Source organism: Penicilliopsis zonata (assembly GCF_001890105.1).
Source record: "Penicilliopsis zonata CBS 506.65 unplaced genomic scaffold ASPZOscaffold_11, whole genome shotgun sequence".
Taxonomy (NCBI): domain Eukaryota; kingdom Fungi; phylum Ascomycota; class Eurotiomycetes; order Eurotiales; family Aspergillaceae; genus Penicilliopsis; species Penicilliopsis zonata.
Window position 1 is genome coordinate 488399 of NW_019208920.1, and position 26813 is coordinate 515211.

General features: G+C 53.4%; 11 protein-coding genes across 11 annotated transcripts; 6 read left to right on the forward strand and 5 right to left on the reverse strand.

Moving 5' to 3' along the window:
- Positions 1 to 170: 170 nt before the first annotated feature.
- Positions 171 to 1238, reverse strand: ASPZODRAFT_17605 (hypothetical protein; the record flags this gene model as incomplete). Its single annotated transcript, XM_022727062.1, has 3 exons — positions 171 to 323; positions 372 to 918; positions 979 to 1238. The coding sequence occupies 3 exons, from the start codon at positions 1236 to 1238 to the stop codon at positions 171 to 173; spliced, it is 960 nt and encodes a 319-aa protein (XP_022579897.1).
- A 1431-nt stretch (positions 1239 to 2669) lies between these two features.
- ASPZODRAFT_69742 (hypothetical protein) lies at positions 2670 to 4631 on the forward strand (the record flags this gene model as incomplete). The annotated part of the gene is made up of 4 exons (XM_022729601.1): positions 2670 to 2803; positions 2863 to 3848; positions 3902 to 4068; positions 4134 to 4631. The coding sequence occupies 4 exons, from the start codon at positions 2670 to 2672 to the stop codon at positions 4629 to 4631; spliced, it is 1785 nt and encodes a 594-aa protein (XP_022579898.1).
- A 68-nt stretch (positions 4632 to 4699) lies between these two features.
- Positions 4700 to 5571, reverse strand: ASPZODRAFT_153048 (hypothetical protein; the record flags this gene model as incomplete). The annotated part of the gene is made up of 2 exons (XM_022725931.1): positions 4700 to 5445; positions 5508 to 5571. 2 exons carry the CDS (start codon positions 5569 to 5571, stop codon positions 4700 to 4702), a joined length of 810 nt encoding a protein of 269 aa, XP_022579899.1.
- A 331-nt stretch (positions 5572 to 5902) lies between these two features.
- Positions 5903 to 7628, reverse strand: ASPZODRAFT_69921 (hypothetical protein; the record flags this gene model as incomplete). Its single annotated transcript, XM_022729619.1, has 3 exons — positions 5903 to 6761; positions 6823 to 7408; positions 7469 to 7628. The coding sequence occupies 3 exons, from the start codon at positions 7626 to 7628 to the stop codon at positions 5903 to 5905; spliced, it is 1605 nt and encodes a 534-aa protein (XP_022579900.1).
- A 1083-nt stretch (positions 7629 to 8711) lies between these two features.
- Positions 8712 to 10929, forward strand: ASPZODRAFT_585806 (hypothetical protein). Its single transcript, XM_022728778.1, has 3 exons — positions 8712 to 8744; positions 8801 to 9530; positions 9594 to 10929. Exons 2-3 carry the CDS (start codon positions 9112 to 9114, stop codon positions 10684 to 10686), a joined length of 1512 nt encoding a protein of 503 aa, XP_022579901.1. The 5' UTR covers positions 8712 to 8744; positions 8801 to 9111; the 3' UTR covers positions 10687 to 10929.
- A 213-nt stretch (positions 10930 to 11142) lies between these two features.
- On the forward strand, positions 11143 to 13059 carry ASPZODRAFT_69950 (hypothetical protein; the record flags this gene model as incomplete). Its single annotated transcript, XM_022729626.1, has 3 exons — positions 11143 to 11460; positions 11522 to 12223; positions 12289 to 13059. 3 exons carry the CDS (start codon positions 11143 to 11145, stop codon positions 13057 to 13059), a joined length of 1791 nt encoding a protein of 596 aa, XP_022579902.1.
- A 53-nt stretch (positions 13060 to 13112) lies between these two features.
- On the reverse strand, positions 13113 to 14382 carry ASPZODRAFT_134041 (hypothetical protein). Its single transcript, XM_022723417.1, has one exon. It carries the CDS (start codon positions 14200 to 14202, stop codon positions 13543 to 13545), a length of 660 nt encoding a protein of 219 aa, XP_022579903.1. The 5' UTR covers positions 14203 to 14382; the 3' UTR covers positions 13113 to 13542.
- A 98-nt stretch (positions 14383 to 14480) lies between these two features.
- Positions 14481 to 15136, forward strand: ASPZODRAFT_134042 (hypothetical protein). Its single transcript, XM_022723418.1, has 5 exons — positions 14481 to 14543; positions 14615 to 14634; positions 14706 to 14771; positions 14866 to 14914; positions 14977 to 15136. Exons 1-5 carry the CDS (start codon positions 14535 to 14537, stop codon positions 15034 to 15036), a joined length of 204 nt encoding a protein of 67 aa, XP_022579904.1. The 5' UTR covers positions 14481 to 14534; the 3' UTR covers positions 15037 to 15136.
- Positions 15137 to 15912: 776 nt separating this feature from the next.
- On the forward strand, positions 15913 to 22440 carry ASPZODRAFT_70027 (hypothetical protein; the record flags this gene model as incomplete). The annotated part of the gene is made up of 2 exons (XM_022729637.1): positions 15913 to 22109; positions 22173 to 22440. The coding sequence occupies 2 exons, from the start codon at positions 15913 to 15915 to the stop codon at positions 22438 to 22440; spliced, it is 6465 nt and encodes a 2154-aa protein (XP_022579905.1).
- Positions 22441 to 22837: 397 nt separating this feature from the next.
- ASPZODRAFT_99402 (hypothetical protein) lies at positions 22838 to 24746 on the forward strand (the record flags this gene model as incomplete). The annotated part of the gene is made up of 2 exons (XM_022730610.1): positions 22838 to 23174; positions 23258 to 24746. The coding sequence occupies exons 1-2, from the start codon at positions 22999 to 23001 to the stop codon at positions 24744 to 24746; spliced, it is 1665 nt and encodes a 554-aa protein (XP_022579906.1). The 5' UTR covers positions 22838 to 22998.
- Positions 24747 to 24912: 166 nt separating this feature from the next.
- On the reverse strand, positions 24913 to 26217 carry ASPZODRAFT_587079 (hypothetical protein). The gene is made up of 4 exons (XM_022728793.1): positions 26166 to 26217; positions 25543 to 26100; positions 25254 to 25427; positions 24913 to 25045 (listed from the first exon to the last, which is right to left on the reverse strand). The coding sequence occupies exons 2-3, from the start codon at positions 26002 to 26004 to the stop codon at positions 25287 to 25289; spliced, it is 603 nt and encodes a 200-aa protein (XP_022579907.1). The 5' UTR covers positions 26005 to 26100; positions 26166 to 26217; the 3' UTR covers positions 24913 to 25045; positions 25254 to 25286.
- Positions 26218 to 26813: the final 596 nt, after the last annotated feature.

Consider the following 26813-nt stretch of genomic DNA (forward strand, 5'->3'; position numbering starts at 1 on the left):
TAAGAATCTAAACAGAACTGACAGAACTGACAGAATTAGACGGATTGACAGAGCTAGATAAATAGTGTGGTGTTGAATTGAGGTATCACCATGACGTGTGTTCTATGATGTTTCCAGTGGATATTGTAGTGAATATTCCAGTGCATGTTTCAGATCTAAGATCGATAATTCTAAACTTGACTCTGATTCTGTCTCTTCCTTGAAAAACACCCCCTGACTCCCATCCAAGGCCTGGTGATAGGACTGTCGGACCCGGTGTAGAGAAACACATCATAGAGCCATCCTCCAAACGCACATCCACAAAACGGGGCGACCATGGGGACCTAGAACATGTCAGCATATTTTATTAGGTACGGAGATTCGATACCCACCCAAAAGTAATACCCTCCCGCCGCCCACACTTCATGGCCATACCCCAAGATATATGTTGTCAGGCGAGGTCCAAAATCGCGCGCCAGGTTGATGGCGTACCCGGTCTCCCATCCGAAACAGGCTCCGATGCCAAAGATGGTGAAGAACAGACCCAACGGGGCCAACGGGCCAGCGCCCAGGTTGCCGTCATCCTTGAGGGCGAAGATGACAAACATGAGGATAGCGCTGGCGATGAATTCGGAGAAGAACTGGCCTGTTTTCGTCATAAACGCCGCCGGATACGTGCAGAAAATACCACCCGTTGCTGTGTTCGAGTACCCGGGCACCGTACGGATGTGTGCACCCCCCTCGAACACGTCGATGGCCGACTTGTAGTTGCCGTAGACGATGAATGCACCGCACATGGCGCCCAGCACCTGTGCCAACATGTACACGGGGAACTTGCGCCAGGGGAATCGACGGAAAAGGCAGTTCGTGAACGTCACTGCTGGGTTGATATGACCTCCGGAGGAGCCACTCACGTACACGGCGAGCATCACTCCGAGACTGTCTACCATCAGCGAATCTTCTAGCGGTATATGAGAGAAGAGAAGAAGTAAGGCTTACCCCCATCCCCATGATATAGACTGGTAGTCTCCCTTCTGGCCTTTGCTGAGAGTGACCTGGGCAACCACGCCGTTGCCGAATAGAATGAGGATCATCGTGCCAAAGAACTCGGAAAAGGCATCCCGACACTGCAGCCGGACTCGAGACCAGCTGAGCTCTCGGGGAGGAGCAAGCTCGGCTTCACCAACCTCTTCTTCCTTATTCGCATCCAGGAAGGAAAAGCCTGGGCTCGTCTGAGGGCTGGCTTTGGCCATCGACATGGTCAACCCAACCGTACCAAAAAAAAAGAAAAATGATGCCAATGGAAACTGCTCTTTCACACACACACGGCAAAAGCACATAGATATAGTTCCAACAGCGACTGTGCCTCTAACACAACGATCAAATGTCTCGTCCCCCCTCACGGGCCAGACGGTGTACGAAGCCAACCTGGGCAATCTGCATGGTACTGGAGGACAGTGAGGTGAGGGAGTCTCTCGACAGGGTTCAATGGAACATTCGTTAAGTTATTTGAGGAAGGATGATGGAGAGAAATAAAGAGGGAAAGCAGAGGTAAAACAAGAAGGGCAAAGTGAGCAGAGAAGTTGTTGGTGTTCTACGGCGGGCTCTGTCCTGGTCAGTCTTTCTTCTCTTCCTTCTCTCACTTCAAAACCTCCCCTCCTCACCACAACTCGTCTTGTCTCGCTTTCTTCCCCCACCAACCCATCCAGGGTCTTCCGAGAAGGCCGAGTCCAGTCACACAGACTTCATCTTCCAGCAATCGAAGAACGACGAGAATGTTCGTTTCGGTGACACCCTCATTTCGTCCATGGTGCGACGACAACGGTCTCGGGGCTGGAGAGCATGTGCTACCAGCGGCCATAACACGAGAGAGACAGAGAGAGAGAGGAACAGAGAGAGAGCTCTGCTATCTTGACACAATTTCTCTCATTCTCGAAACTTCCTTTCCTTTTTTTGCTTCTTGTGAAATCGTCTGCAGCGTTGCATCTTGTGTTACGCCAAGCGAGGGAGAGATTGGCCGACGGACACCGAGAGACACCACACCAACGCTGCAAAATCTGTCTCGCCATCCTGGTTCAAGGTGGAACAAACTGCCTTGGAGTTGATGATCATCGGCTACCTCGAGGCAGACAGGCTGGTCGTCAAGCAAAATGATTAAGAGAGGATTCTCGACCGAGTCTCCGACTCCACACGGCGAATTACTCCGTACTCCGAATCGAGATCCCCAGATAGTGACTAACAACTATGGGGCACTCCTGGAGCTCACTGCATCGAGCGCCGATCTGGAAGCATGGAGCCAAAGCTGTTAATGGGTGGAAGATATACGATGGTCTGTTAGAACAATCGTCTACAGAGTACAATTGAGGGCTGAGATTCGCCTGTCGAGTCCTGAAGGGCTTGTCGGCGCCGAGGGAAAACAAAGCGAGCGCCTTGCCAGCCCCGCGCAGGATTAGCAGCTGCGAGACGGAAAAATTGTGCCACGGGCAGCGCAACCATCACCTGGACCGATAATGTATTTATTAATGCCGAGACGCCCTCGCCGGGTGTCAGGGGATTTTCTCCGTGTCACTGCAGGCGCGATTTCCTCCTCGTTCTGCCTCAAGAGAGCTTCCCCCCTGAGTGCTCTTGTTCGCTCTCTCGCGTCCCTTTTCCCCCTCTCCCTTCTTCCCCCCCGGGCCCCAGAAGTATCCATGCAGCCGACAGACATCTTTGTCGGGTCCATCGACCAGGGGACGACTAGTACGCGGTTCTTAGTCTTCAATCGCGATGGTGAGCCCGTTGCGTCGCACCAAGTCGAGTTTACGCAGATATACCCGAATCCGGGGTACGTCCGTTGCAGTATCCAACCATCTTGGAGAGTTCGTTCTAATCGTTATTTGTCAGCTGGCACGAGCATGACCCGGACGAGATTGTCTCCTCTGTGGAAACGTGCATCGAGGAGGCCACCCGGGAGTTTGAGGCCAAGGGGTATTCCCGACACAGCATCAAGGGTATCGGCATCACGAATCAACGCGAGACGACAGTGGTGTGGGACCACGAGACGGGCGAGCCCCTGTATAATGCCATCGTGTGGACCGACACACGGTCGCAAGCCATCGTTCATGAGTTGAAGCAGCGCCGGGGAGCGACTGACCTGCAGCGACTTTGCGGGCTGCCGCTGTCGACTTATCCGTCATCGACTAAGCTGCTATGGCTGTTGGAAAACGTTTCGCGCGTTCGCGATGCCTACCAGCGCGGCACGCTGGCTTTTGGCACCGTCGACACCTGGCTGGTGTTTCGATTGAATGGCGGCGTGGCGGCTAACGTCTTCGTCTCGGACCCGACCAACGCGTCGCGCACCATGTTCATGAACCTCGAGACTCTCCAGTACGACACCAAGCTGCTGGATTTCTTCGGCATCCGGGGTAAGATCCATCTGCCCAAGATTGTCCCTTCGTCTCATACGACTGCGTACGGGCGCCTCGCGGCCGGCGCCCTCGCAGGCGTGCCCATCATGGGCTGTCTGGGTGACCAGTCATCGGCGCTTGTCGGCCAAAAGGGTTTCTCGCCAGGCCTAGCCAAGAACACGTACGGCACGGGCTGTTTCCTGCTCTACAACGTGGGCGATCGGCCAGTCATCTCGACACACGGCCTACTAGCGACGGTGGCGTATCACTTTGACGGTAAGCCCGTGTATGCCCTCGAAGGCAGCATCGCCGTCGCAGGCTCCGGGATCAAGTTCCTGCAGAACAACTTGGATTTCTTCGGCGAGTCCCGGGAGGTCAATGATCTGGCGCTGACAGTCGACGACAACGGAGGATGCGTCTTTGTCACCGCGTTTAGTGGCTTGTTTGCGCCATACTGGATCGACGATGCTAAGGGAACAATCTGTAAGCTATCTACGACTCTACACAAGAAGCTGTGCTGATCTTTTCTCTTCTAGTTGGGATCACACAGTACACGCAAAAAGGCCATATCGCCCGAGCCACCCTTGAGGCCACTTGTTTCCAGACCAAGGCAATTTTAGATGCCATGGAAAAGGACAGTGGTCATGCGTTGTCCGAGTTGGCTGTCGACGGAGGCATGAGCAATTCAGACCTTGCAATGCAGGTAAACATGACTCTTTTTTCTTTTTTATTGAAATCTCATGTCCCGGATCAAAACTAACTTTCCAGACCCAAGCAGATGTAATTTCCATCCCCGTATACCGCCCGAAGATGCGCGAGACGACAGCACTGGGTGCTGCCATTGCAGCGGGGCTGGCAGTAGGCCTTTGGCGCAACTTTGCGGAGCTGCGCGACATAAACCGGGCGGGGGGCGCAGTTTTTGAGCCCAAGATAGGTCGGCAGGAGAGCAGCGGCATGTTTGCGCGGTGGGAAAAGGCCGTCGGCATGTGCAGGGGGTGGATGGGCGACAGCGTCCGAGCTGAGAGCCAGAGTCAAAGTGTGATTCCTGTGATTCCTAGTCCTCCTGAACCGGTGGTCAAGGAGCCCGTCGTCTTAGAAAAGGAGAAGGCGAGAGACACTCGCATGAACGGGATTCTCCCCATCCCGGTCTCCAAACTCAACGTGGCTAGCGACCTCGACGATGCAGACGAGGAGGATCTATTGCTGGAGCTGCGCAAGCTGGAGATCCTACAGCGACTGAAACGGATGCGAAATATGTATGGATAGAGAGTATAAAGAGTATAATAAATAGTATTTGTATCATCTAATATCTTGATCAAAGACCATCTCTGTAGCTATTTATCTCTAGTAACACTCATGGCATAGTCTTCGTTCAATCGATTGACTCTCTCTACATACTGACGAATATACCCCGGCACCTCGTCGACGCGATTATCGAGAGAAGGCACGGGGTCGCCCAAGCGTTCGTAAACGGGAACGACGCCCGTCCAGACCGAGTCGACGAGATCCGCCCGCTCGGTATCCTTCCTGTCATCATGGGGAGCGCCAGCCCTCACTTTGGCACTGGCGTTGACGACCCTCACGCGCAGGATGGAGGTGGAGCTCATCTCGCTCTTATCGGGGGGTGTGCGAGTATTCGCCCACCGGTTGTCCAGGACGGAGTCTGTGATCAGGCGCATGGCGTAGATCTTTTCCTCCGGGTCGGAGACGAGACAGGCGTACCCGTGTACCACTGCCGAACGGTAGTTGTAGCTATGGCTGTTTGGGGTGAGGGAGAGAACGAGCCCGTCCACCTTGGTGGCGGCGATGCTGACTGCCATGCCGGAGGCCTCGTTGCTGGTGACTTCTCCCTCGCCTTGTTTTTTCCTGGCAAGGTTCATGATTCTAGAACTCACGTAGCCGTGTAGGTAGAGATCGAGGGGTTCGTCGATACCGGCGGACGGATAGGCGAATGAGCCCATCTGGCCGATCATGGGGAGGAGGGCGGGGAAGCCATCCTCGTCGGTGTCGTTGGCAAACGAGACGTGCAGGACGGGAGAGGTGTTGATGAGCTGGTGGATGGTTTGTAAGTCATATTTTCCTATTCAGTTCCGTTTAGCAGATTTCGTCATTCTCGGTGTTGAAATAGACTGTTGTACGTACCCCTCTCTTTATACCGGTTGATCGTGTTGGCGGATTCCTTGGGGTATTCCAGTGTTTTGCCCATGTCTGTCTCTTATGCACAACCGTACAGATTATTTAGGAGTATCTGATGGAACGAGACCATCTTCTCACACTCATTAAATACTTCATATTCATCAGTCATATGTACCTAGGTAGTAGTTAGTGACTACTAGTATTACCCCAGCCAGATTGTCGTTATCGTGACAAAGCGGATATTATCATTGGCCGTCAGGGCCGACTCGGCCGATATAGTGAAAGCTTAAATGGCCTTATGTAGGATTGTTGGGATGACTCAAGTGCATGGCTGGGATGACTCAAGATCTGTCCTATGTTTGGCAGAGAGAGCAACAGAGTATGACAGATGACTGATGCTGTCAGTGCTTCACAAACACGCAGTTCAGCTCCGACCCCGGACTCAAGACAATATCAAACCGTAGAACTGGATCTTCTACCTTGTCCTTCCCCCCCGGTGGCCGGGGCAGGATCTGCTCGAACTCCTGCAGGATCCGCACCAGCGTGTACCCCATCTCCAGCATGGCGAACTGCTGTCCGATGCAGATGCGTGGCCCACCGTTGAAAGGAATGAAGTGCCATGGCTTCGGTTGCCACCCGGACACCCACCGTTCCGGTAGCCATTGCTGTGGATCTAGATACTTTGGCGTTCCCGGTCCATCGTAGTATTCGGATGCCCGCTGCATGAAGATAGTCGAGAAGATGATACGTGTCTCGCGCCGAACACCAATCGGGCTCTGCCCGTCGGCACCTCCGCCGCGCGGCAAGGTGGTGTCCCGGAGCGAGTTGCGAACGTTGAAGGGCACCACCGGGTACAGACGTAGAGTCTCGTTGAGCACGGCGGTTAGGAACTTCATCTCCTTGAGATCAGTGTAGTTCGGGGGCGTGGCTCGAGCGCCGACGCCCAGGCGTGAGGAGATCTCGGAACGCAGTTGGGCCACGACCGCCGGGTTGCGCGACAGCTCGAACAGACAGAACGATAGCGTGGTCGCGGTGGTGTCGCGACCTGCCAGGAGGACGGTGTACATCTGGTCGCGGAGCACGCGGGGGTCGCGTGTGAAGCGCGCCAGAGCGTCGAGAAAGGTCTCGCGTTTCTGCAGCTTGCGGTCGAGCTCCTCGGGCGAGAGCGAGAGTACCTTGTCAATGTACGGCTGCACAAAGTTGTCCATTGTCCGGAGTTCCCGGCGAAATCGCTTGCGGGACAAGAGACCGTTGAACATCCTTCAATATATTAGCGCTACCACCTCTTACTCCTGATTCAGGTGTACTATGTAGTACGTACCCCATGCGAAAAATCTCCGCTTGCCGCTGTTGGACATATCGAAATGCTTCCGCAAACTCTGCCTTGGGATTCACCAGACTGTCTGTGCCTTGCCCGAGTAAGTAGTCAGTGGCAGCGTCCAGCGCGTAGCGGTAGAGTAACGGGACCACGTCCACCGCGGGACTGCTGTCTGGTGCATGTGACGTTAGGCCCTGACCCGCCAGCAGTGGAAGCAGTTCCTGTACGTGTTTCTCAAAGATGGTTATATCGACGATCCGTTCGCGCACAAACATCGGCCGCAGGAGGTGGCGCGAGCGCGCCCATGGCTCGCCATCAGTCACGAAGATGCCGTCGCCTAGAAACTCCTTCCAGTCGCGATGGAAGGATTCGCCCTTGCCGTAGTCCTCGAACTGGGCCGTGAGCAGTGCCTTGATGTTCTCGGGGTCCTTGGTCACTATCACCCGGTTGGACATGCCGGATGAGAGCTCCGCGGTCTTCGGGTTCGCAATCCTGGATGCGCCCCGGGCATTCATGATGGCACCATCCCAGAATTCCAGATCACGGTTCTCCAGATTCGCCACCGTGGCCTTGTATATGAAGTCGATTGCTGCCGGTGTTAGTGTTCTTCAGGTAACAAAATCTTCGATCAGAACTCGTTGATCCATACCATAGGGAAGACGGGTCTGTACCGCACATGCCCTGCCTCCCAGCCTGGCAATCTGTGCGTCTACCTGCCACCTTCTCAGCCAGAAGGCCAGAATAAGCAAACCGACGACCCAGACAGCAGTGTCCGTAGAAGCAGCGTGACGGAGGAGATCCTCAATCATGGCGTTGTCTGCGAGTTTCTCGTATACTCGGTAGATTTCGACCAGCAGCAGCCACGATGAATCGATTCAGTCCCCGTGCATCCTTTATCAGCACCACCAGCGTACGGAGTTAGCAGTCTAGAAACCCTGTAGCAGTTGGCAGGTGGAAGCATAGGAGATTAAGAACAAACCGATCTCGTTTCCCATCGACCTGGGACAATTCATGCGGGCCTGGCCAGCCCGGCTCCCCAAAACAAGCGGGGACTGGTTCCATACTTGCGAGAACGCCGTTATCTTGCGAGCTCACGGCATGTTTGGCCTGCTTGTTCGGCCGGTGAACCTCGACTGTGCTGGATATTGGCTTTCGTTTTCGCTTTCGAACCCGGTGGAGCACGTGATCTACAGAAGGGAAACAGCGAGGGCATCCTGCCTAATGCGGACTAGCGTTGCGAGTGCCTTGCGAACTGCTTGCGAGACTAACCGCCTTTGTCGACACGGCCGAAATCATCCGATGACGATTCAATATAAAAGTCGTTTAACTGACGCAGCAGAAGCCTTTTCGGCCGTGTCTGCTCGATATTTCCAGAGATGAGGAGTATTGTGGATCGACTGTACCGGCGGGGCTATTTCCTACTGCTTTCTCTTGGGTATTGTCCTGCCAATGATGATGATTACTCGGTATAATGTGATAGGTACGATCTTGAAGCGAGTCCTGTCTTCAGTACAGAGTACAGAGTATCTGGAGCCAAAGGCCTGCAGTGATCTCTTTCTAGACGATAGCAGTGATCGATAGAGAATGCGATGGAGACGACAGTACGGAGTACTGCATTGCCATGACAGAAGTGCCTGATGCATATCTCCCCTACTGTACAAGTCAGGCAGACATAAACTTATACACATAGGCCGGGCATGACATCTGGATATCTAATTGCACTACTTGTCCAGCTTAATAATTCTCGTTATTCTCATGGGTCTGTTTCATCAAGTGAGTAGGGAGGAGTATACAGAGTACGGAGTACTCAGTTTTATCATGAAAGACAGCTGACTACCTGATGAGTAGCTGTATGTGGTCACTAACCAGGAGCCTTCCAAACCACAATAATATCATCCTAATTACCATCATTATTGTACTCCATAGTAAGTAACTTCCTCCGATGGCAGTGGGAGTGCTTCCTGCTTAGTCATCATTTCAGTGGCTATATTCACTAGCCACAACGCCACAGTCACGTGCTGTGGCTACTCGAGCCGCATCTTGGCACTCACGGCTTTCATCATCGCCGCGAAGACTGCCTGGCTGCACAAACAACCAACAAAGACCTTGAGCGCCACGCTTCTCGAGCTAGGGTTTTTTACTTCTTTCATCTCAGACCGGTCCCGGAAGCATTTCTAGATCGTTCGGTGCACCTTTTTCTCCTTACGAACAAACCACAATACTCCCGCGACGGTCTTAGACCCCCTCCCTCCGACCAGATTCTCCTGGAAATCATAGAATTTGTTGTACGTCATGGCGACTGTGGTATCGCCAGGTACCCCCCTAGCGGAGGCGTTGAGCAGTGTCATGCAGCCCAAGCTGGTGGAGATGGGTTGGAGCTCAGATAGTGGCGAAGACTCGGCTCTGATCGAATACGTGATCCTGATGTTGGCGAACGGCAAGACCCAGGAACAGATTGCAGGCGAGCTATCTAACGACCTTCTTGGGTTGGGGGAGGAAGGCGATACTCAGGCCTTGGAGTTCTCGAAATGGCTGTTCGAACAGGTGGAGATTCTCAACACGCAGATCAACGGCGGTGGCGCGGCCTCGGCACCGGAGCAGGCGATTCCTTCGTTTGGTGCTCAAGATGCCGCGGTGGCTCAACCGCAAGGTCTGGACCCCACAGCACAAGAGTTTGAGATGAGTGATGCGGCAGGCGACGCGGACTCGATGTAGGTAAACCCTGTTGTACCCGTGTATCATGATCGTTCACATCTGACTGACCTTCCAACTAGACCCACGGGACCAAAGGCCATGCGGAATGGTCGACAACAAGGCAGAGGAAGGATGTTGAACCAGATCAACCGCGCGATGGACCGACAGCCTGACTCGCCTCTGCACCGCATTCGTGGTCAACAAGGCACAGGGCGGATCAACTCCCACGGCCGCGATCATATGAAGGGCGGCCGAGGCTTTCAAAACGGCGGTAGAATGTTAAACGGGCGAAACATGGGTGGGATGGGCAACCAGGCCAATCCCATGATGCAGATGAACCCCCAGGACCAGATGCATCTCATGGCCCTGTTCGAAGAGCAAGCCAGAATGATGGCCCAGTTCATGCCTGGTATGGTCCCCCCGGCCATCAACCCGGCTTTCCAGCAGGGCGGACCTCAGCAAGGACGTTCGCTCTTCGATCGGGTTGAACGTGGACCACGGCAGCAAGGCCATTTCAACAAGCGCGGCCCCCACCATGGATTCTCAAATCGGGCTCCGCAACACGATGCTCAGGCCGCCGATGTCGATATGGACACAAATCCCGACCGTGCCACCACCGCCGACGAGCACGAAGAAGGAAACACGAACAGCGTCTGCCGCTGGAACCTCCGGTGCACACGGAAGGACTGTCCGTATGCGCACCAGTCGCCTGCTGCCCCTGACGGTGTCGCCGTGGACGTCAACGATGTCTGCTCGTTTGGTGCCGCCTGCAAAAACAAGAAATGTACCGGTCGTCACCCCTCCCCGGCCGTCAAAACCGCCCACCAAGCAGAAGAGCTGTGCAGGTTCTTCCCTCACTGCGCCAACCCCCACTGCACGTTCAAGCACCCGGACATGCCGCTGTGCCGCAACGGTGCTGACTGCACGGCCGAGGACTGCAAATTCACCCATATCCAGACCCCCTGCCGATTCAACCCGTGCATGAACCGCACCTGCCCCTACAAGCATTCCGACGGCCAGCGTGGAGCATACACCGACCGCGTCTGGACGGCAGACGGTACGGAGAGAAGACCTCATGTCAGCGAAAGGAAGTTCGTCGTCGATGAGAACGCCCCCGAGGAACTGATCAAGCCGGATGCCGAGGGGTCGCAGAACACGGAAATTGTGACTTGATGGAAGTTTGCTTTGCTTGTTGCTTACCTATTTCACCCCTATGTTTATGATACACCGAGGATGTCCTCTAGGCCTCAATTGGATTCATACCATGTACTACCCTTTCTGTGTTGACGGGCGGCGGATGGTTGGAGGGTGACGGGCGTTGGATTCTTTCTTGATTTCGAAATTGATATAGCATCATCTTCTTCTGTAAATAGACCCGTGTTATAAAACTCTGTTTTTCCTACCTTATACAATTATCTTCGGTAGCCTTGACAGATTTGTTCATTGCAATAGACCTGATACTGGAGGTAGGTCATTATCGGTAACACGATTACCGCCTGTAAATTACAGCAACCGCAGCCGGATCTGCCCACCAGTACAAAGCAAAGCAACAGCTTCCTTGCCCATGTGGGATCTCGAGATCCCACCGCTATTGTTATCCCTCTGCCTCGTTCACTGATCACAGCTGAGATGCGACCGGCATGGTCTCATAGTCGCGCATTGAGGCGTGGCCGGCCGCAATGGCTCTTCCACCACACCGCGCTGGCCAGCAGCACGAGGAGCTTCACCGCGGCGGTCGTCGGCGGGGGTATCACAGGTCTCACTGCTGCGTACCACCTCTCTCAGGATCGAAAATGCGAGAAGGTCACGCTGTTCGAGCGATCGGACTCTCTGGGAGGTTGGTTGCAGTCTGAACGGGTTTCTGTCGCGGATGGGGATGTCGTCTTCGAGTACGGGCCGCGGACCTTGCGGGCGTCGGTTCCGGACTGTGTGCCTTTGCTTGACCTTGTGAGTGAGAGCTAATGAATACTAAATTCCTCTTTCCTATGTCTGTTTGCTGATTGAGTAGATCCACCAGCTCGGTCTTCAGGATGAGGTCCTCACGACGGGCAAGAACACCCCCGCAGCGACGAACCGGTTCATTTACTACCCAGACCATCTGGTTCGACTTCCAGGGAGGATACCCGGGGCAGGGATATTCAACGAGATTTTATATAATGCCAAGTCGTTGATGGAGCCCCTCTTCCAAGGGTCTCTATCGGCTGTGTTGTGGGAACACACGAAACCGATCCGTCCGAGAACGAGTTTCGAGGATCCAGACGAGTCCATCACACAATTCCTGTCTCGCAGGTTCTCTCCACAGCTGGCGGATAATCTTGCTTCGGCGGTGTTTCATGGTATCTACGCGGGGTGTATCGACCGGCTGAGTGCGGAAGCTGTACTCGGCCCGCTGCGCGCCTTGGAAGCCGATGAGAAGTATGGAGGGATCGGGGTGTTGCGGACCATGTTGAAGATGGCGAATGAAAACAAGTCGCTAATTACTCTGGATAAAGTTCTGGCCACACACCTAATAGCCTTGACCAGGCCGGATGGCTATCTCACCCATCTGCGGCAGTTTGCCAAGGGTGTGAGCGTCTTCACACTGACGAATGGTGTTGGGCAACTTACCGATGCCTTGGTTGCTGCTCTGGAGGAATCCCCCAAAGCGAGTGTCGTCACGGGGGCAGAGGTGAAGGCAATCGGTCGGACACCAGGGTCTTCTGATTTGACCGTACGTCTTGTCGTCTCTATTCCACGATGCCAGATGACTGGGAATATCAAGTTGACATTATTTAGATTACTTGTGCCGGAGAGAAGCCAACGGTATTCAACCGCGTCATTGCTACCAATTCCGCGCCGTCGCTAGCGACACAGCTCGAAATGGGCGCCAAAGCAGGCGGCCAGCGCCCTCAGAAAAGCATCGGGTACCTCAAGAAGCACGACTACGCCGTGACGGTGATGGTGGTCAACCTGTACTATGATCAGCCGGATCTAGTGCCCGTGAACGGGTTTGGGTACCTGATCCCCCGGAGCATTCCGTACGAGCAGAACCCCGAACGAGCCCTAGGGGTGATCTTCGGGTCAGACTCGAGCGCCGGGCAGGACACGGCGCCGGGCACCAAACTGACCGTCATGATGGGCGGGCACTGGTGGGACGGCTGGCAGGACTCGGATTATCCCGACCACGATTCCGCGGTGCAGATGGCGCGGTCCTTGCTTGAACGGCATTTGGGGATCACTGATGCCCCCGCCGTGGCACGCTCGAGGCTCCAGAAGAACGCCATCCCACAGTACACTGTTGGCCATCTGGAGCGTCTGCAGAACCTATCACAGTCACTCCGTGACGAGTTCAACAAGCGGCTCACCATTGCCGGCAGCTGGTATGGCGGCGTGGGTGTGACGGACTGCGTCCAGCAGGCGTACCTGGCTTCCTTGCTCGGGGTGGGCTCGACGAAAATCGCAGCCTCCTCCATCCCAGGGTGGGAGGGTCCCATGCAACGACTCGACATGGAGGGTGGATTCGCGACGTCTCCTATCCGGTGGTATAACGGAGTTGTCAATCGGTAAAAATGTACAGTACAAATAAAGTAGCATTACAATGGAAAAATGTAAAATTAGAAGTCGTTTGGTAGTTATCGATCGTGACTCCATTTTCTGACTTGTGGATATGAATGATATCAAATAGTTGGCTACCATGGCCTCTGTCGAATCCATACAGTATTCTAACATTGCTTCCCCTCTGGTTTACATCCCCAAGCCGCTTGGAATCGACTTTTCAGCCGATCTGTTGGATAAGAATACTCGTGGCCCCCTTCGTCCACGTTTGAATGCGATGCCGTTAGAACAGAGATCCCTATGGGTCTTTTGTTTCGTCTGCCGAACCAGTCGGACTTGATATTCCTGCTGTCTCGCAGAAGGACTGTTTTCGGTTCTCTTTCGTGCTTGCTGGCATCGTCGGATACACTCATAATAACGGAGTCGTCATAGTTTCCAGTCGTATCTTTACCTTTTTTTTCTTTCTCTTGTCAAACAACGGTATCTTGTCTGCCTTCAGACTTTCTTCTCCCCGTTCGAGTCGAAGCCCAAAGAGTCGAGCTGCCTGACCAACTCGTTGATCTTGATGACCTTCTCCAGCTGCTCGGGCAGCAAGGCCTCCCCCGAATCCTTCTTCTCGCGCAGCTCACGCGCCTGTCGGAGCTTCTTCTTCAGGTTCCGTGCCTTCTTCTCCTTTTCCACCTCCGGGTCCACCGCCGCGGGTTCAGCTTGCTGGTTGTTATGCCCCTCTGTGCTGCGCCAGTTCGTGGCGGTCTCCGCCCGACGTTCGGTGGGGGTTTGCTGCTGCGGCGGCGGCGGCGGCTTCTGCTGCTCGGAGCTCTTCTCCTCCTCAGCCTTGGCCTTCTTCCGTGCCTCCCGGCGTTTGGCGTTCTTGTTGCTGGCTGCTGTGCCGCCGCTGCCGCCGCCGCCTCCCTCCTCACTGGGGCTCAACCCCTCCGCACCCGGCACGCCACCTTTCCCTCTGTTCTTCCACGCTTCCGCTGCTCGATTCTTGTACAGTTCGACATCCTCGGGAGGACGATATCCGGGGCGGACACGGATCTCACGGCGTTTCGACCCGTCTGCCCGGATGGACGAGGGGATGTAGCGCTCGCCCGTCACGGCGTCGGTGGTGATGCCCGAGGACGAGATCTTGGTGCTGTTGGGGTCTGCCATTCTGCAGTAATCTGGCCTGAGAAGACTGGAGGGAGGGGTTGGACTGGTTCTAGTAATTCAAACGAGTAGACGTGGTCATAATTTCCCTCTCGGAGTCTTGTCTTTTTTTGTGATACGACCCAGCGTCATGGCCTGAGGCAGAAACATCGGAGTGTCAGGCCCGGGCCAGCCAATCAGCGGTCCGGGGATTCCCGTTGCTCGCGGAAACTTCAACCTCCGGCCCAAACTCGACGTCTCGACTGCATCCGAAAGTGCACCTTCAGCAGCTCTCCTCCTCCCATCCCCTCGTTGTCGCGACTCTGGTCTCTCTTGACGACCCTGTCTTGTTCACAATGGCCGGCGTAAGTGTTTCTCGTGTTCTCTGACCGACGTGGTTTCTCAATGGCTAACCGAGATCTTTCGATTCCTCCAGCTCACCTCCGCAATCTACTCGTTTGTCTCCCCTCCTCTTTCAACCCGCGTCCAAGTCGCCCCGACCGTGAGCTAACCCGTCCATCACACAGGACATTCATCCACAGGAACGCCGTGTACCTGTCCACCATTTTCCTGGGCGCTTTCGCGTTCGAGATGTACGTGCCGGCCCCGAGCCAAGACTCTCCCCACCCAACGGCTCATCGCGGACTCTGCTGATATTGGTGTTTCTTTTGTTTCTCTTTAATTAAGTGGCTACGATGTTGCTTCCAACAAGATCTGGGATGCCATGAACCGCGGTGTAGGTTTTCTGCCTCAATTGCTCTCCCCTTGGGCTGACGACTGACTGACGGACTGTTGCAGCGCCAATGGAAGGACATCAAGGCTCGGTACATGCAGGCCGAGGAGGAGGATGACGAGTAAATACTGTCCCGTCCTGCGATGGAGACAGAGGGTTTCGATAAGGAAACTGCATCGCCTGCAGCCGACCTGGACGGAGGTGAACGGAAGTCAATTGTTTAATTAGTCCTCCTGACTGTACGAAATAGAATCTATCACTGCCCCATTTTTATTAACGCAACTTGTCTTCCCTCTGTATTTATATCGCTTTTTCATCTTCTGCATAATCCTGCAGTAAGGACTAAGCACTGGTTGTGCTGCAAATAAGGCCGGTGGCGCTAGAGCCACTCCAGTGTTCGATGTCATCGAAAAAGCCCACGGCCGACTCGAAGTACTCGACCAGCACCAGCACCACCCTGTTTGACCCGACGACTCCCTCCTCTCTCTCTCTCTTCCCCGCGTCTTGTCTAATATCTTCCACCGGTCTATTCTCTGCCCCATACTTCAGAACCGATCTCTCACGGATGAATGACGTGCGACTGTAAATATTGGGTAAGCGTCCCGACTTCTTCATGGTTTCCACCAAGCTCTCCTCCCCACCTGCCCGCAACTGGGATTCTCCCTGGCCACCACGAGAGATCAACCAACCCCCTCCCCCTCCCCCGGTGACGTTGATTTTTGCTTATTTTTTTTTTTCTTTCCAGTCTCGCGAAGTATTCGCGTGGAGAATTTGATGCGTTCCGATTTTTTCCCGAGCTCGACTCTGCGTCTCTGTTGAGAAGTCCCCGCCCCTCATCTAAAAAGCTCCGGCGGTCAAATTGTCAACAGCAAGTGGGAGGAGCCAAAAGGGAAGAAGAAAATAAAGCAAATACCCAGACAACAGTCTTCTCTCTTCTTCCTTGATCAGAGTACATACGGATGGGAACAATAAGCTTGCAGCCATTGCCATAAGCATCAGCCATGCTTACGGAGGATGAGAAGAATCTGGGAGAGGCCCTACGCCGCATGCCAGAGCGACATGGCTACCGATGGGGTTCTGGCGCTGTTCGAGACTTGACGGCACTTCTCTTCCGCTCGATGGTCGGCTACGATGCGGATCGACTACGCATCCTTTTTCCGAGCGGTGAACCAGTCGACCGGTGGGTTCTGGCCGAAGCACAGGGTGCACAGGAGGGCGCAGAATACAGCGATGCGGCGAGGGGGAAACGCTGTGGCCATATCTTCCGTGCGGGCGAGGCGACATACCGGTGTGTCACCTGTGCGGCCGACGATACCTGCGTGCTCTGCAGTCGGTGTTTCGATTCGTCTGATCACACAGGCCATCAGTACCAGATCTCTCTCTCTTCGGGGAATTCGGGCTGCTGTGACTGCGGAGACGAGGAGGCGTGGAAGCTTCCATTGTTCTGTGCCATCCATACAGATAACGATACCAGGAAGGGTAAAGATCGTGCGCAGGCCAGCGTCCCCCAGGATTGGGAAAATGCCATTCGGCTGACCATCTCTCGGGTGCTGGATTTTTTCTGCGATGTGATTTCGTGCTCGCCGGAGCAGCTCCGGTTGACCAAGACGGAGGAAGGCATCCGTCACGATGAAGAGCTGTCCCGGTTACGCGCGGGATGGTACGGTGAAGGAGACCAGGCCGAAGATGAGCCCGAGTTCGCTTTGGCTCTGTGGAACGATGAGAAGCACACGATCCGTGATGTCGCGCAGCAGGTCACTCGCGCTTGTCGGGAGCGAGACAGCTTCGGGATGGAAAAGGCCCATGAAACGAACGATATCGGACGCAGCGTGGTTCGGTATTCGAAGGATCTCACCAGGCTTCTTGCGATCTCAAAAGTCATTGAGCAGATCAAGGTTACTGTCACCGTCAGATCCTCCCGAGATACCTTCCGAGAGCAGATGTGTGCCACCATTGTGGAATGGCTGGCCGATATCTCGGGCTGCAGTATCCTCGACGATAACGAGATCTTGCGTCGCATAGTCTGCGAAGAACTTTTGTCTCCCTGGCGCCGAGGCAGTGGTGCGTACAACGCAGATATCGGTTTAAAGGGCATTGATGACCACTCTAAAAGCGAGCCCTCGCCCTTCCGCACCGTCATGGTCACTTTCACACCGCAGGGACAGGTAGAGCTAGATGAGGATGACGAGGATGATGGGGAACAGGCTCCAAATGAAGAGGAAGAGGATGAAGAAGAGGATGAAGAGGACGGAGAAGAGGAAGAGGCCGCCGATGAAGACGAAGATCCTGAACCAGAATATGGCACTCCCATTGACGACTATGAGGGCATGGACGATCCAGAGGAGGAGATGGAGATCGATCCATACGGTTATGGCAGAAGAACTGAGGAACAAGAAGAAGAAGAAGAAGGAGACGACGAAGACACGGAGATGGATAATGCCGATGAAGAACTTGATGCCGAGGCCACTCTGAATGAGTTACTGGCGCCGGAGGCCACCTCTGAAACCGATGAACAACAAGATCAACGGCCAGCTCAGGAGCAACCTAGCTCTAATGAGTCCGAATCCAGTGACAATAACGCCACTATCTCGATTCCCAGAACACCCTCGGGAGTGACCCATCCTTCACCCGCGAAGACTCCGAGTCATTGGCAAGTAAGATCCAAGACTCAAACTTCTGGCCGGCACGTTCCTCCCTACGAAGACCTCAACCAGCGTACCAGGCTGGACTGGATGATCCTCTTTGACCTGCGGTTGTGGAAAAAGACTCGCCAGGACCTCCGCGACCTATATATTAGCACCGTGGTGAATGTGCCGGAATTTAAACGTATAATGGGCCTTCGCTTGTCGGCCTTGTATACAGCCCTGGCCCAGTTGTATTTGATCGCCGACCGAGAGCCAGACCATTCCATCGTCAACCTTTCCTTGCAGCTTCTCACCACCCCGTCTATCACCGAGGAGATTGTTTCGCGTGGAAATTTCCTCACAAAGGTGATGGCAATCCTCTACACCTTTTTAACAACGAGGCAAGTCGGGGAGCCCTATGGAGTCAATCCAAATGCCACCCTGGCCTTTGATTCGGGGTCGGTGACAAACAGACGCCTGTATCACTTCTTCCTTGATTTACGATTCCTATTGCAGTCGGAATATGTACAGAATCGCGTCCGAACTGAGCCGCAGTATCTGCCTCAGTTCTTGGACCTGGTCAAGCTTTCGCAAGGGATTTGTCCGAATCTTCGTGCAGTCGGAGAACATGTGGAATACGAGACAGACGCGTGGATCAGCGCCTCCATCCTCATGCGCGAGATTAACAGGCTGTGTCGCCAGTTCTGTGAAGCCTTTCGCAACCCGGAGATTGATAATGGAGAACATCTTGTGAGAGCAATCAAAACCGCTGCCGTCTCCGCGATCTTTCACTCCTCTGGAAAGGAACGCACACGATTCGACCAGGCGGAGATCAAGGAGTATGTGCGATTCAAGTTGCTGCCTTGCTTTGACTTTGAAGTTAGTCATTCGGGTCAAATCCCCCGCCACCGCGTCGTTGAATTCGTGGTGGAGCGAGGCATGATCAGTTTCCATCATGCGCTGCACTACGCGCTCTCATGGCTACTTGAATGCGGTCGTAAAATCAACAGTGTCATGATGCGTGGAATTTTGTTGCATGCTGCACAGACCGCCAATGATGAACATATTCACGACCCATCATTAAGCCCCGAAGACCTGCTTCTCACCATGTTCGACTATCCGCTCCGGGTCTGTGCCTGGCTTGCTCAGATGAAGGCCGGCATGTGGGTTCGAAATGGTTTAAGCCTTAGGCACCAGATGTCCCAGTACCGCGGGGTATCGTCTCGAGACTTTGCATACTACCGCGACATCTTTCTCCTGCAGACTGCTCTGGTGACGTGTGACCCCAGCAGGGTGCTGGCCTCTATTGCTGATAGATTCGGCATGGTGGATTGGATGAGCAGGCAATACATCCCACGTGTTGGCTATGAAGATTCCCAGATCGTGGATGTTGCCGAGGAATTCGTCCATCTCCTCGTAATTCTCCTCACTGACCGAACTTCCCTCACAGCTATTGAAGATAGCATCAGCCTGACTCGCGAAAACATCAGCAGGGACATTGCTCACGTTCTCTGTTTCCGACCCCTTTCTTTCTCTGATCTTTCGACCCGGCTGAGTGATAAACTGCTCGACTCTGACATGTTCCAAGACGTGCTAGAGGAAGTGGCCAATTTCCGTCCGCCCGAGGGCCTGAACGATACCGGCACCTTTGATCTCAAGCCCGATTACATCGATATGGTAGATCCATACAGCGCGCACTATACGAAAAACCAACGAGATGAGGCAGAAAACGTCTATAAAGAATGGATGGCCAAGAAGACCGGGAAGAAAGCCTCGGACATTGTCTTCGAACCTAAGCTACGTCCCATCACTGTTGGGGCGTTTTCTGATCTTTCTCGGTTCACAAGAACGTTGATATTTGCTCAAATCGTCCACCATTGTCTGGATTATACTGTGTGTTCGAAAAACCAGACTCCTAACATTCCGTCCACCCGGATCGAGACCTTCTTGCAAATCGTCCTGCACCTGATACTCGCCGCTACTTTGGAGGATAAGTCCGTCGAAAATGAGATGACGGACATGACCAGGCAGTCGTTCGTGTACCATGCTCTGACGAAATCACGAATGACGCAGGCAGGTAACTTGACTATCATCGGCCTGCTGGAGAAGATCTCCGTCATGGGCGAATTCTCCTCGTGCGGTCCAAAGATCCGGCATGTCCTGAGACGTATGTGGCAGAAGCAACCCCAGGCATATACCTCTGCCACAGCTTCTCTCAAGTTTCCCTTCGATCGGATCGACACGAGCTCTCCAGCGATCGATATCGATGGTGAAAGGGAGCTGAAGAAGAAACAGGCGCTTGAAAGACAGGCTCGAGTAATGGCGCAATTCCAGCAGCAGCAACAGAATTTCCTGAACACACAGGGCGCCATTGACTGGGGGGAAGATGATTTCAGCGATCTCGAGTCAGAAGCCGAGACTGCTCGCGAGACCAAGGTCTGGAAGTATCCCAGTGGGACTTGCATTCTCTGCCAGGAAGAAACGAATGACTCTCGGCTCTATGGCACTTTCGCGTTGATCCAAGACAGTAGCATTTTGCGACAAACGGACATCCGAGATCCCGATTGGATCCGGGAAGTTCTAAAGACGCCGAGCAGCTTGGACAAGTCTGCAGACCATATACGTCCGTTTGGTGTTGCGGGCGAAAATCACAGCACGGTACGCCGGCTCGATTCCACCGGTGGAGAGGTCATCAGTGAAAAAATCGGTCTCAGCAAAGGCTTCAATGCTAGAAACACTCTTCGTGGCCCTGTAACAACAGGGTGTGGACATATTATGCACTACTCTTGCTTCGAGGTCTACAACGTCGCGACCCAGAGGCGGCATAGTCAGCAGATTGCCCGCCATCACCCTGAACGTTTGTCTCTGAAGGAGTTCGTTTGCCCCCTTTGCAAAGCTCTCGGAAATGCGTTCCTACCCATCACCTGGAAGGGGAAAGAAGAGTCGTACCCTGGCGTTCTCAATGCTTCAGGCACGTTCGATAGTTTCATCGCAGAAGATGTGCCTGCTCTTCTCACCCAAGAAGACCACAACGCAATTATCTTGGAAGGGGAAAAGTTACACTTGCAGCCGTACCAGGATATCTGCGTCGACTACCTATCCCGCACGTTGGTTCCTCCCTTGGCGAACGAAATTAAGCAGCTTCTGACAACCCCGTTTCCCTCAACGTCTCATTACATTCCTACCGCGAGGATTCAGATGCCAGGGGTCTTCCCAACCGGAGAGGAGATGGTGGCAAGCAGCCCACACCAGCCAGCCGTGAGCGCTGATGATAGTCCCATGGATGAACTATTACAGATCTACAACCGCCTAAAGAAGACCTTAAGGTTGAATCACATCTACTCGACATTCAACCACTCTCCAGAAACCATCAGCAATGATGAACTCCTTCACACAGACTCCGTGATCCGCAGTTTCGGGTTCAGCATCACTGCTGTTGAGATTTCTCAGCGCGGCGTGGAATCCAGTCCGGGCTCGACCCTGCTTGACAAGATCCCACAGCTCACGCTGACTCACTTGCGCGTGCTGGCTGAAAGTGCACTGACGTATGCTGCGGTTGGATATCTCCACAACATCCACGGGCTCAAGAGCGGCCGTTCTGCGCACGAGTGCCAGGAGATGCATCGCCAGAAGATCTGCCAGCTCTTCGTCGGCCATCCGTGCCTCCACGGAAAACCACTGCTGGAAGATGTCCGAAACATCGAGCCCTTGCTCGCAATGGATACGTTTGTATTCCTCGCGGAGTGTTCGCTATCACTCCTGCCATTCCTGAAGCTCGATGTCCGTCACCTGGTCCAGATGTGCTACATCGCGGAAATCGTCAAGGTTGCCGTTACCTTTATCCTGTGGCCCCTGGGCCTGAAAGGGGAATTGGCGCAACACGGAGACGCTCATTACCTGATGGACGTTGAATTGTCTGATGACCGCTATGCCATCACCAAGCATTTCTTTGATTCTATAGTTGGAGAACTCAAGGCAAACTCCGTGGGTCGTGCCGAAGGGTCCTCATTCCCCGCAGAAAGTGGGTATGTAAAAGATGGCGAAGAATCCGCAACCCCAGGCGTTATCATCGCCTTACGGCGCCTACTTTCCAGCTACGCATTGACGTTCCTGCGGAAGACCGTTATTCTCCTCCACGTGCAGCACGGCGTAGAGTTTCCAGACACCGGATTCGCAAACATCGGGGCGTCCGAGCTGGACCGTCTGAGCAAGGTTCTCAACCTGCCGTCGCTTGACGAAATCCTTGCATCGGTCAACTCGGCGCGCAGGAGCAACAATGTGTTTGACTCGGTGATCTCGGGTTGGATTTTCCACTGGAACGCCACGCGGTCTGGTATCCGCTTTGACGACCATCGGCTGTGGCCCAGCCTTCCTCATCCGGCCATCCTGGAACTCGTTGGGTTACCCCGTTACTATGACAGCCTGATCGAGGAGGCGAATCGGCGGCGCTGTCCCAACTCGAAGAAGGAATTGAGTGACCCGAGCATATGCCTTTTCTGCGGCGACATCTTCTGCTCACAGGCGGTCTGCTGCACGGACCAGAAGCTGGGTGGCTGCAACCAGCATCTTCAAAAGTAAGGCCCTTCCCTTCCCATTGCTCTGCTTCATGTATGCGTTTCGAGCTAACGATCTCCCAGGTGTGGTAAAACGGTGGGACTCTTCATCAACATCCGGAAATGCACAGTCCTGTATCTCCACGACCACAACGGCTCCTGGCACTACGCACCCTATCTCGATCGCCACGGCGAGGTAGACCCGGGCCTGCGCCGGAACCGCCAGCTGATTCTGAACCAGAAACGATACGACAGACTCCTCCGCGATGTCTGGCTGTCGCACAGCATCCCCGCGACGATCAGTCGTAAACTCGAAGCGGATATCAACAATGGAGGATGGGAAACCATCTGAACGGCATAGAAAAGTAAAGACAAAAATGGTGTCTTGAGGAGATCAGCAAGCAGAAAAAAGAAGCCACCCAAGATAAAGAGGATCCAGGCAGGAATCTACAGACTTCAGTTTGTACATTGACATTGGCATTTGATCAATACTACTATCTTTCTTGTTTTCTCTTTTTTTTTTCTTTTTTTTCTCTCTCCTCCTGTCATTCCCTGATGATTGATGAAACGAATGACGGCAAAGTGAATAATAATAATCACCAGATGTGATCTAGATTCTCAGACATAAATAAAGAATAATTGTTCCGGTTGATCAATGATACTGTTGTAGGTAGATATCAAAAGACTTCAAAAGCTTGGCGCCGCCAAGCTCATGCCGTCATCTCATCTCAAACTTCACAGTCTTGATACAGCACTCGCAAAACAACCCTCTCTCTGATCAACTGGGGAAAACGATGTCTCCTCGTTGAATCTTTTTTTCTCTCTGTCTTTCCAGAAAAGTAACTCGTTTAACGGATCCTCGCTAAAAGAGGAGGTTAGGAGACCTCTTCACGCCACCAACACCTCGACGATGAACAACGATCAATTCCGCCGGCTTCTCTTTGACGATGCTTCAAAGGGCTCTTCGAGTCTGAAAAAGACAAGCCCACATGGGCCGCTGTCTAGCCAAAAAGAAAATGCCACGGCTGGCACCCCTGGCAGTGCGCTGCTCGGATCGCGGATGCGGTCGAGTATCCCCATGACGCCGTATGAATTCTCGTTACCTCACCTCGCTTACAAGTCCTATTTCTATTCTAAGAAGAAGCGCATATACTAACGGGCTCTACTAGACGCTCCGTCACGGGGGTAGACTTTGCGCGTCAGCTCGCCGAACATCGTCGCGAAACCGACCAGCCTCCCACAAAGCGATTCAAGTCGTCTGCCGCTCCGAAGGGGACCAAGTTACCGTCTGGGTATCAAGATCGGACTCAGCAACGACAAACGCAAGATGAATCCACCTCGGAGGTTGAGAAACGCATCGTCGCGCTGGAGGAGATGGCCAAACTCGGGCAGATCGACCAGGCTACGCTCGACAAGTTACGGTCCGAGCTGGGTGTGGGCGGAGATCTGAAGAGCACACATATGGTTAAAGGCTTGGATTGGGAGCTACTCAGACGCATCAGATCCGGGGATGATGTAAATGTGTCTGTTGAGAAGGTTTCCGCTGAGAGTGAACAGACAGAAGAACCGGTCGAAGAAGATGTGGATAACGAGTTTGATCGTGTCTTAGAAGAGAGGGGAAAGGAAGTGATCTCATCCGCACCCAAAGAGAAGAGGATGAAGAAAGGAGTTCTGGCGGCTCAACCTCGATTGGCAGCGCCTACGAACCAAAAGAAGTCGAGAGATGAAATTCTTAGGCAACTTAAAGCTAGCAGAGCTGCCGCTGCCAGCGGTGGTGTCCCAGAATCCGCTGAAACGCAAGAATCAACTTTGGGGACCAAGTTCAAAAGAATCGGAGACCGGAAACCCGAAAGAAAGCGCTTTGTTGAATCCGATGAGACCGGGAGGCGGCGAGAGGTTCTTCTGATAACTGATGCCGAGGGAAATACGAAACGAAAGGTCCGCTGGCTTGATAAGCCAGGAACTACTGGTGGAAAGGATAGTCTGTTACTCCCTGATAAGGATGCCAAACCGCTGGGAATGGAGGTCCCTGCAGCAATCGCCGCAAAACTTGCCGCTGCGACTGTTCCTGATGATGATGATGATGACATTTTTGCCGGTGCTGGTACGGATTATAATCCCCTAGCTGATATCGGCGATGAAGACGATTCTTCTTCAGGGTCTGAGGACGGTGAGGCCGTTGAAGGGAAGTCTCTGGAGCCTGCCAAGACGCCAATCGATCGCGCTGGGAAGTCGGAGCCAACGATATCGAAGCCTCGCAACTACTTCTCGACATCCTCCACAACCGAGATGGTGGAGTCTGACGATCGCTCCAATCCACTCACCAACGACCCCACTATCCTTGCAGCCCTGAAAAGAGCCGCTGCGCTTCGACAAGAAGGCGGGGAAGAGCTGGACGATGATGTCGACGCGGAAACGCAACTTCGGCGGAGGAAGTTCCTGGACGAGGCCCGATGCAGGGAGGCTCAAGATGCAATGGATATGGATCTTGGATTTGGCAGCAGTCGTGTCGAGGACGGTGAGGATGACGAAGCGGTCATCTTCGAGGAACGCGGCGCCAAAAAGCGAAAGCGTGGCCCCAAGAAGAAGAAGGGCGACAAGGACAGTGCTTCAGACGTGTTACGCGTGTTGGAGGGAAGGAAAAAGGCAGTAGAATAGAGAATTGATGATACTGAAGGCCCTTCCTATAATTTACGAATGCATAATCCAATATCTTTGTCGATTTTTTTTCTCTTTCATCTTTGCTATCCTTATGGTCACCATCCCTGACCTGTCTCAATCTCATCCGCCCCATATACTGTAAGTCTACTTATTACCAGTACACAGTTTATACTTCACGTAGGCATCCATCCTTTAGCTCTATAAATAATAAGAGATGCAATCTTCCCGCGGTTCTTGGAGGTTGGTACCAAGGTCTGCCGCAACGCCTAGATGTCTGCCTGTAGTCACCTCGGTGCCTAGCATCCAGTATCAGCAAAGGACATAAGACATCTCTGACTTCGATTGACCTGTCCGACACGTGCTCTATGAGATCGTATTCACTTGCTCTTCCTTCAGTGGCTGGGGTGGGTCCAGTAGGAAGTGAGAGCAAACCGACTGCCTTTGGCTTCACCTCAGATCAACTATGGATGGCCGAGCGAGAAGTGAGAGAAATGAGAGAAAGACCTTCGAATTCACTTCCAGCAGCACGGCAGATTGTCACCGCCTCTGGGGTATATTAAGCCTGCTTCTGCCTGCCTCGTTCCTCTTCTCTTCTTTCCTCCTCCTCATCTCTTCCCTCCCACACGTCTTCGCCTTCGTCTTGTCTTTGAACATGTCATCCTGCCTGTTCCCTTCCATCTGACCCTCGATCATACCATCAGCCGTCCTGCCAGAGATGCAGGGCACTCTTCATCAAGGTAAGAACCTGAGTTCCTCCAATCCAGTGTCTTCGGGGGGGCAGTGGAAGACAGACTGTCACCAAGTGTCCTTCTTCCCACCCGTCTCCGAGTAGCCCACGGTTGCCCACGGTATACCCGGGGAGTTGGTGCGCTAGTACACTTCTGCTCTCCACCTTTTGCTCTCTACTCCCTATTTGATCTGGCAGTTTTGACTCTGGTGGCCTCCGGGCCAGTCTGTCCTGCACAAGCCTCGTTTTGCCCTCGGGCAAGCCTAACGAGCCTCTCGGATCCCCCAGCTTCGGCTGGCAAGGAACTGAGGGCAGATCACACACACTCCAGTTGCGACCTGCAGTCTTGACTCTGGTGGCCTCCGGGCTAGTCTGTCCTGCACAAGTCTCGTTTTGCCTTCGGGCAAGTCTAACGAGCCTCTCGGGTCTCCTGGCTTCGGCTGGCATGAACCGAGAGCAGATCGCAACAGATTTGCCCTCCTTCACTTGTTTTTGGCGAACGTCGACGGTGGAAGACCTTACCAGCATGACTTGTTGTGCTGACGGAGGTGGTTACCTCCAGTTTATAGGACTCGAACGAATGCGACGACGACCTCGATGACTCAGACAAGAACTGTTGGACATCTATCCTCAAAAAAAAGATAAGTTGCTCTGGATACGATACTGGCTTGTTAACAATTTACTGATACATTTCTTAACAGTGTCATGAGCATGTTGGTTTTGTGAGGCTGAGTGGTCCAAGATATCGAGTTCCTAAGTAGACATTAGTGACATATAGTTATCATACCTTAGGATTGGGTAGAATTATAAGAATTTATGTATTGAAAAAAAAACTCCCTTGAGTTGATTTCATCATGGGGTCTCCTTAGGCAACTAACCCCAATAAATATTCAGGTCCTCCTCATCAGCCTGTAAGCCCTGGTGACCAGGATAGTTCGAGTGTAGAGGTCAAAACAGGAGCATGTCCTTAAAAGTTCACCTTTGTATTGGCATGATTTTTGGCTCACAAATCTTGATACTAGTGATTGACTGCCCCTATTTTGCTTCCAATTTGAAAGCGTCGTATACGTCCACTGTCCAAGATACTCAACGCTGGTCTCTCCTTCGAAAGGTGCTTGGGAGAGAGGTCTGCGTGGATTTTGTGTGAAGCATGCCACTTCTGAAGACGTCATATATCTCCGAGGAGAGCCACCATTAATCATAACTACCGCGTTTGCTCTCGACATGTTATGAGTTACACTCGGGTATTATTTGCCAAAATAATCTTTTAGAGGAAGGAATCGAGTCAGTAGGTAGGAAATAGTAGCTCTCGATGTGTTCTGTAGACTTGCATGGTC

What these genes read in the sequence shown, in the direction of transcription:
- ASPZODRAFT_585806 (XM_022728778.1), top strand. Translation starts at nt 9,112, where the DNA reads ATGGCGACTGTGGTATCGCCAGGTACCCCCCTAGCGGAGGCGTTGAGC. An exon ending in GCAGGCGACGCGGACTCGAT is followed by an intron (nt 9,531 to 9,593) that starts GTAGGTAAACCC and finishes CCTTCCAACTAG; the next exon opens with ACCCACGGGACCAAAGGCCA.
- ASPZODRAFT_134041 (XM_022723417.1), bottom strand. Translation starts at nt 14,202, where the DNA reads ATGGCAGACCCCAACAGCACCAAGATCTCGTCCTCGGGCATCACCACC.
- ASPZODRAFT_134042 (XM_022723418.1), top strand. An exon ending in GGCGCTTTCGCGTTCGAGAT is followed by an intron (nt 14,772 to 14,865) that starts GTACGTGCCGGC and finishes TCTTTAATTAAG; the next exon opens with TGGCTACGATGTTGCTTCCA. An exon ending in GGGATGCCATGAACCGCGGT is followed by an intron (nt 14,915 to 14,976) that starts GTAGGTTTTCTG and finishes GGACTGTTGCAG; the next exon opens with CGCCAATGGAAGGACATCAA.
- ASPZODRAFT_587079 (XM_022728793.1), bottom strand. Translation starts at nt 26,004, where the DNA reads ATGCTGGTAAGGTCTTCCACCGTCGACGTTCGCCAAAAACAAGTGAAG. An exon ending in AAGAAGGACACTTGGTGACA is followed by an intron (nt 25,428 to 25,542) that starts GTCTGTCTTCCA and finishes ATCGAGGGTCAG; the next exon opens with ATGGAAGGGAACAGGCAGGA.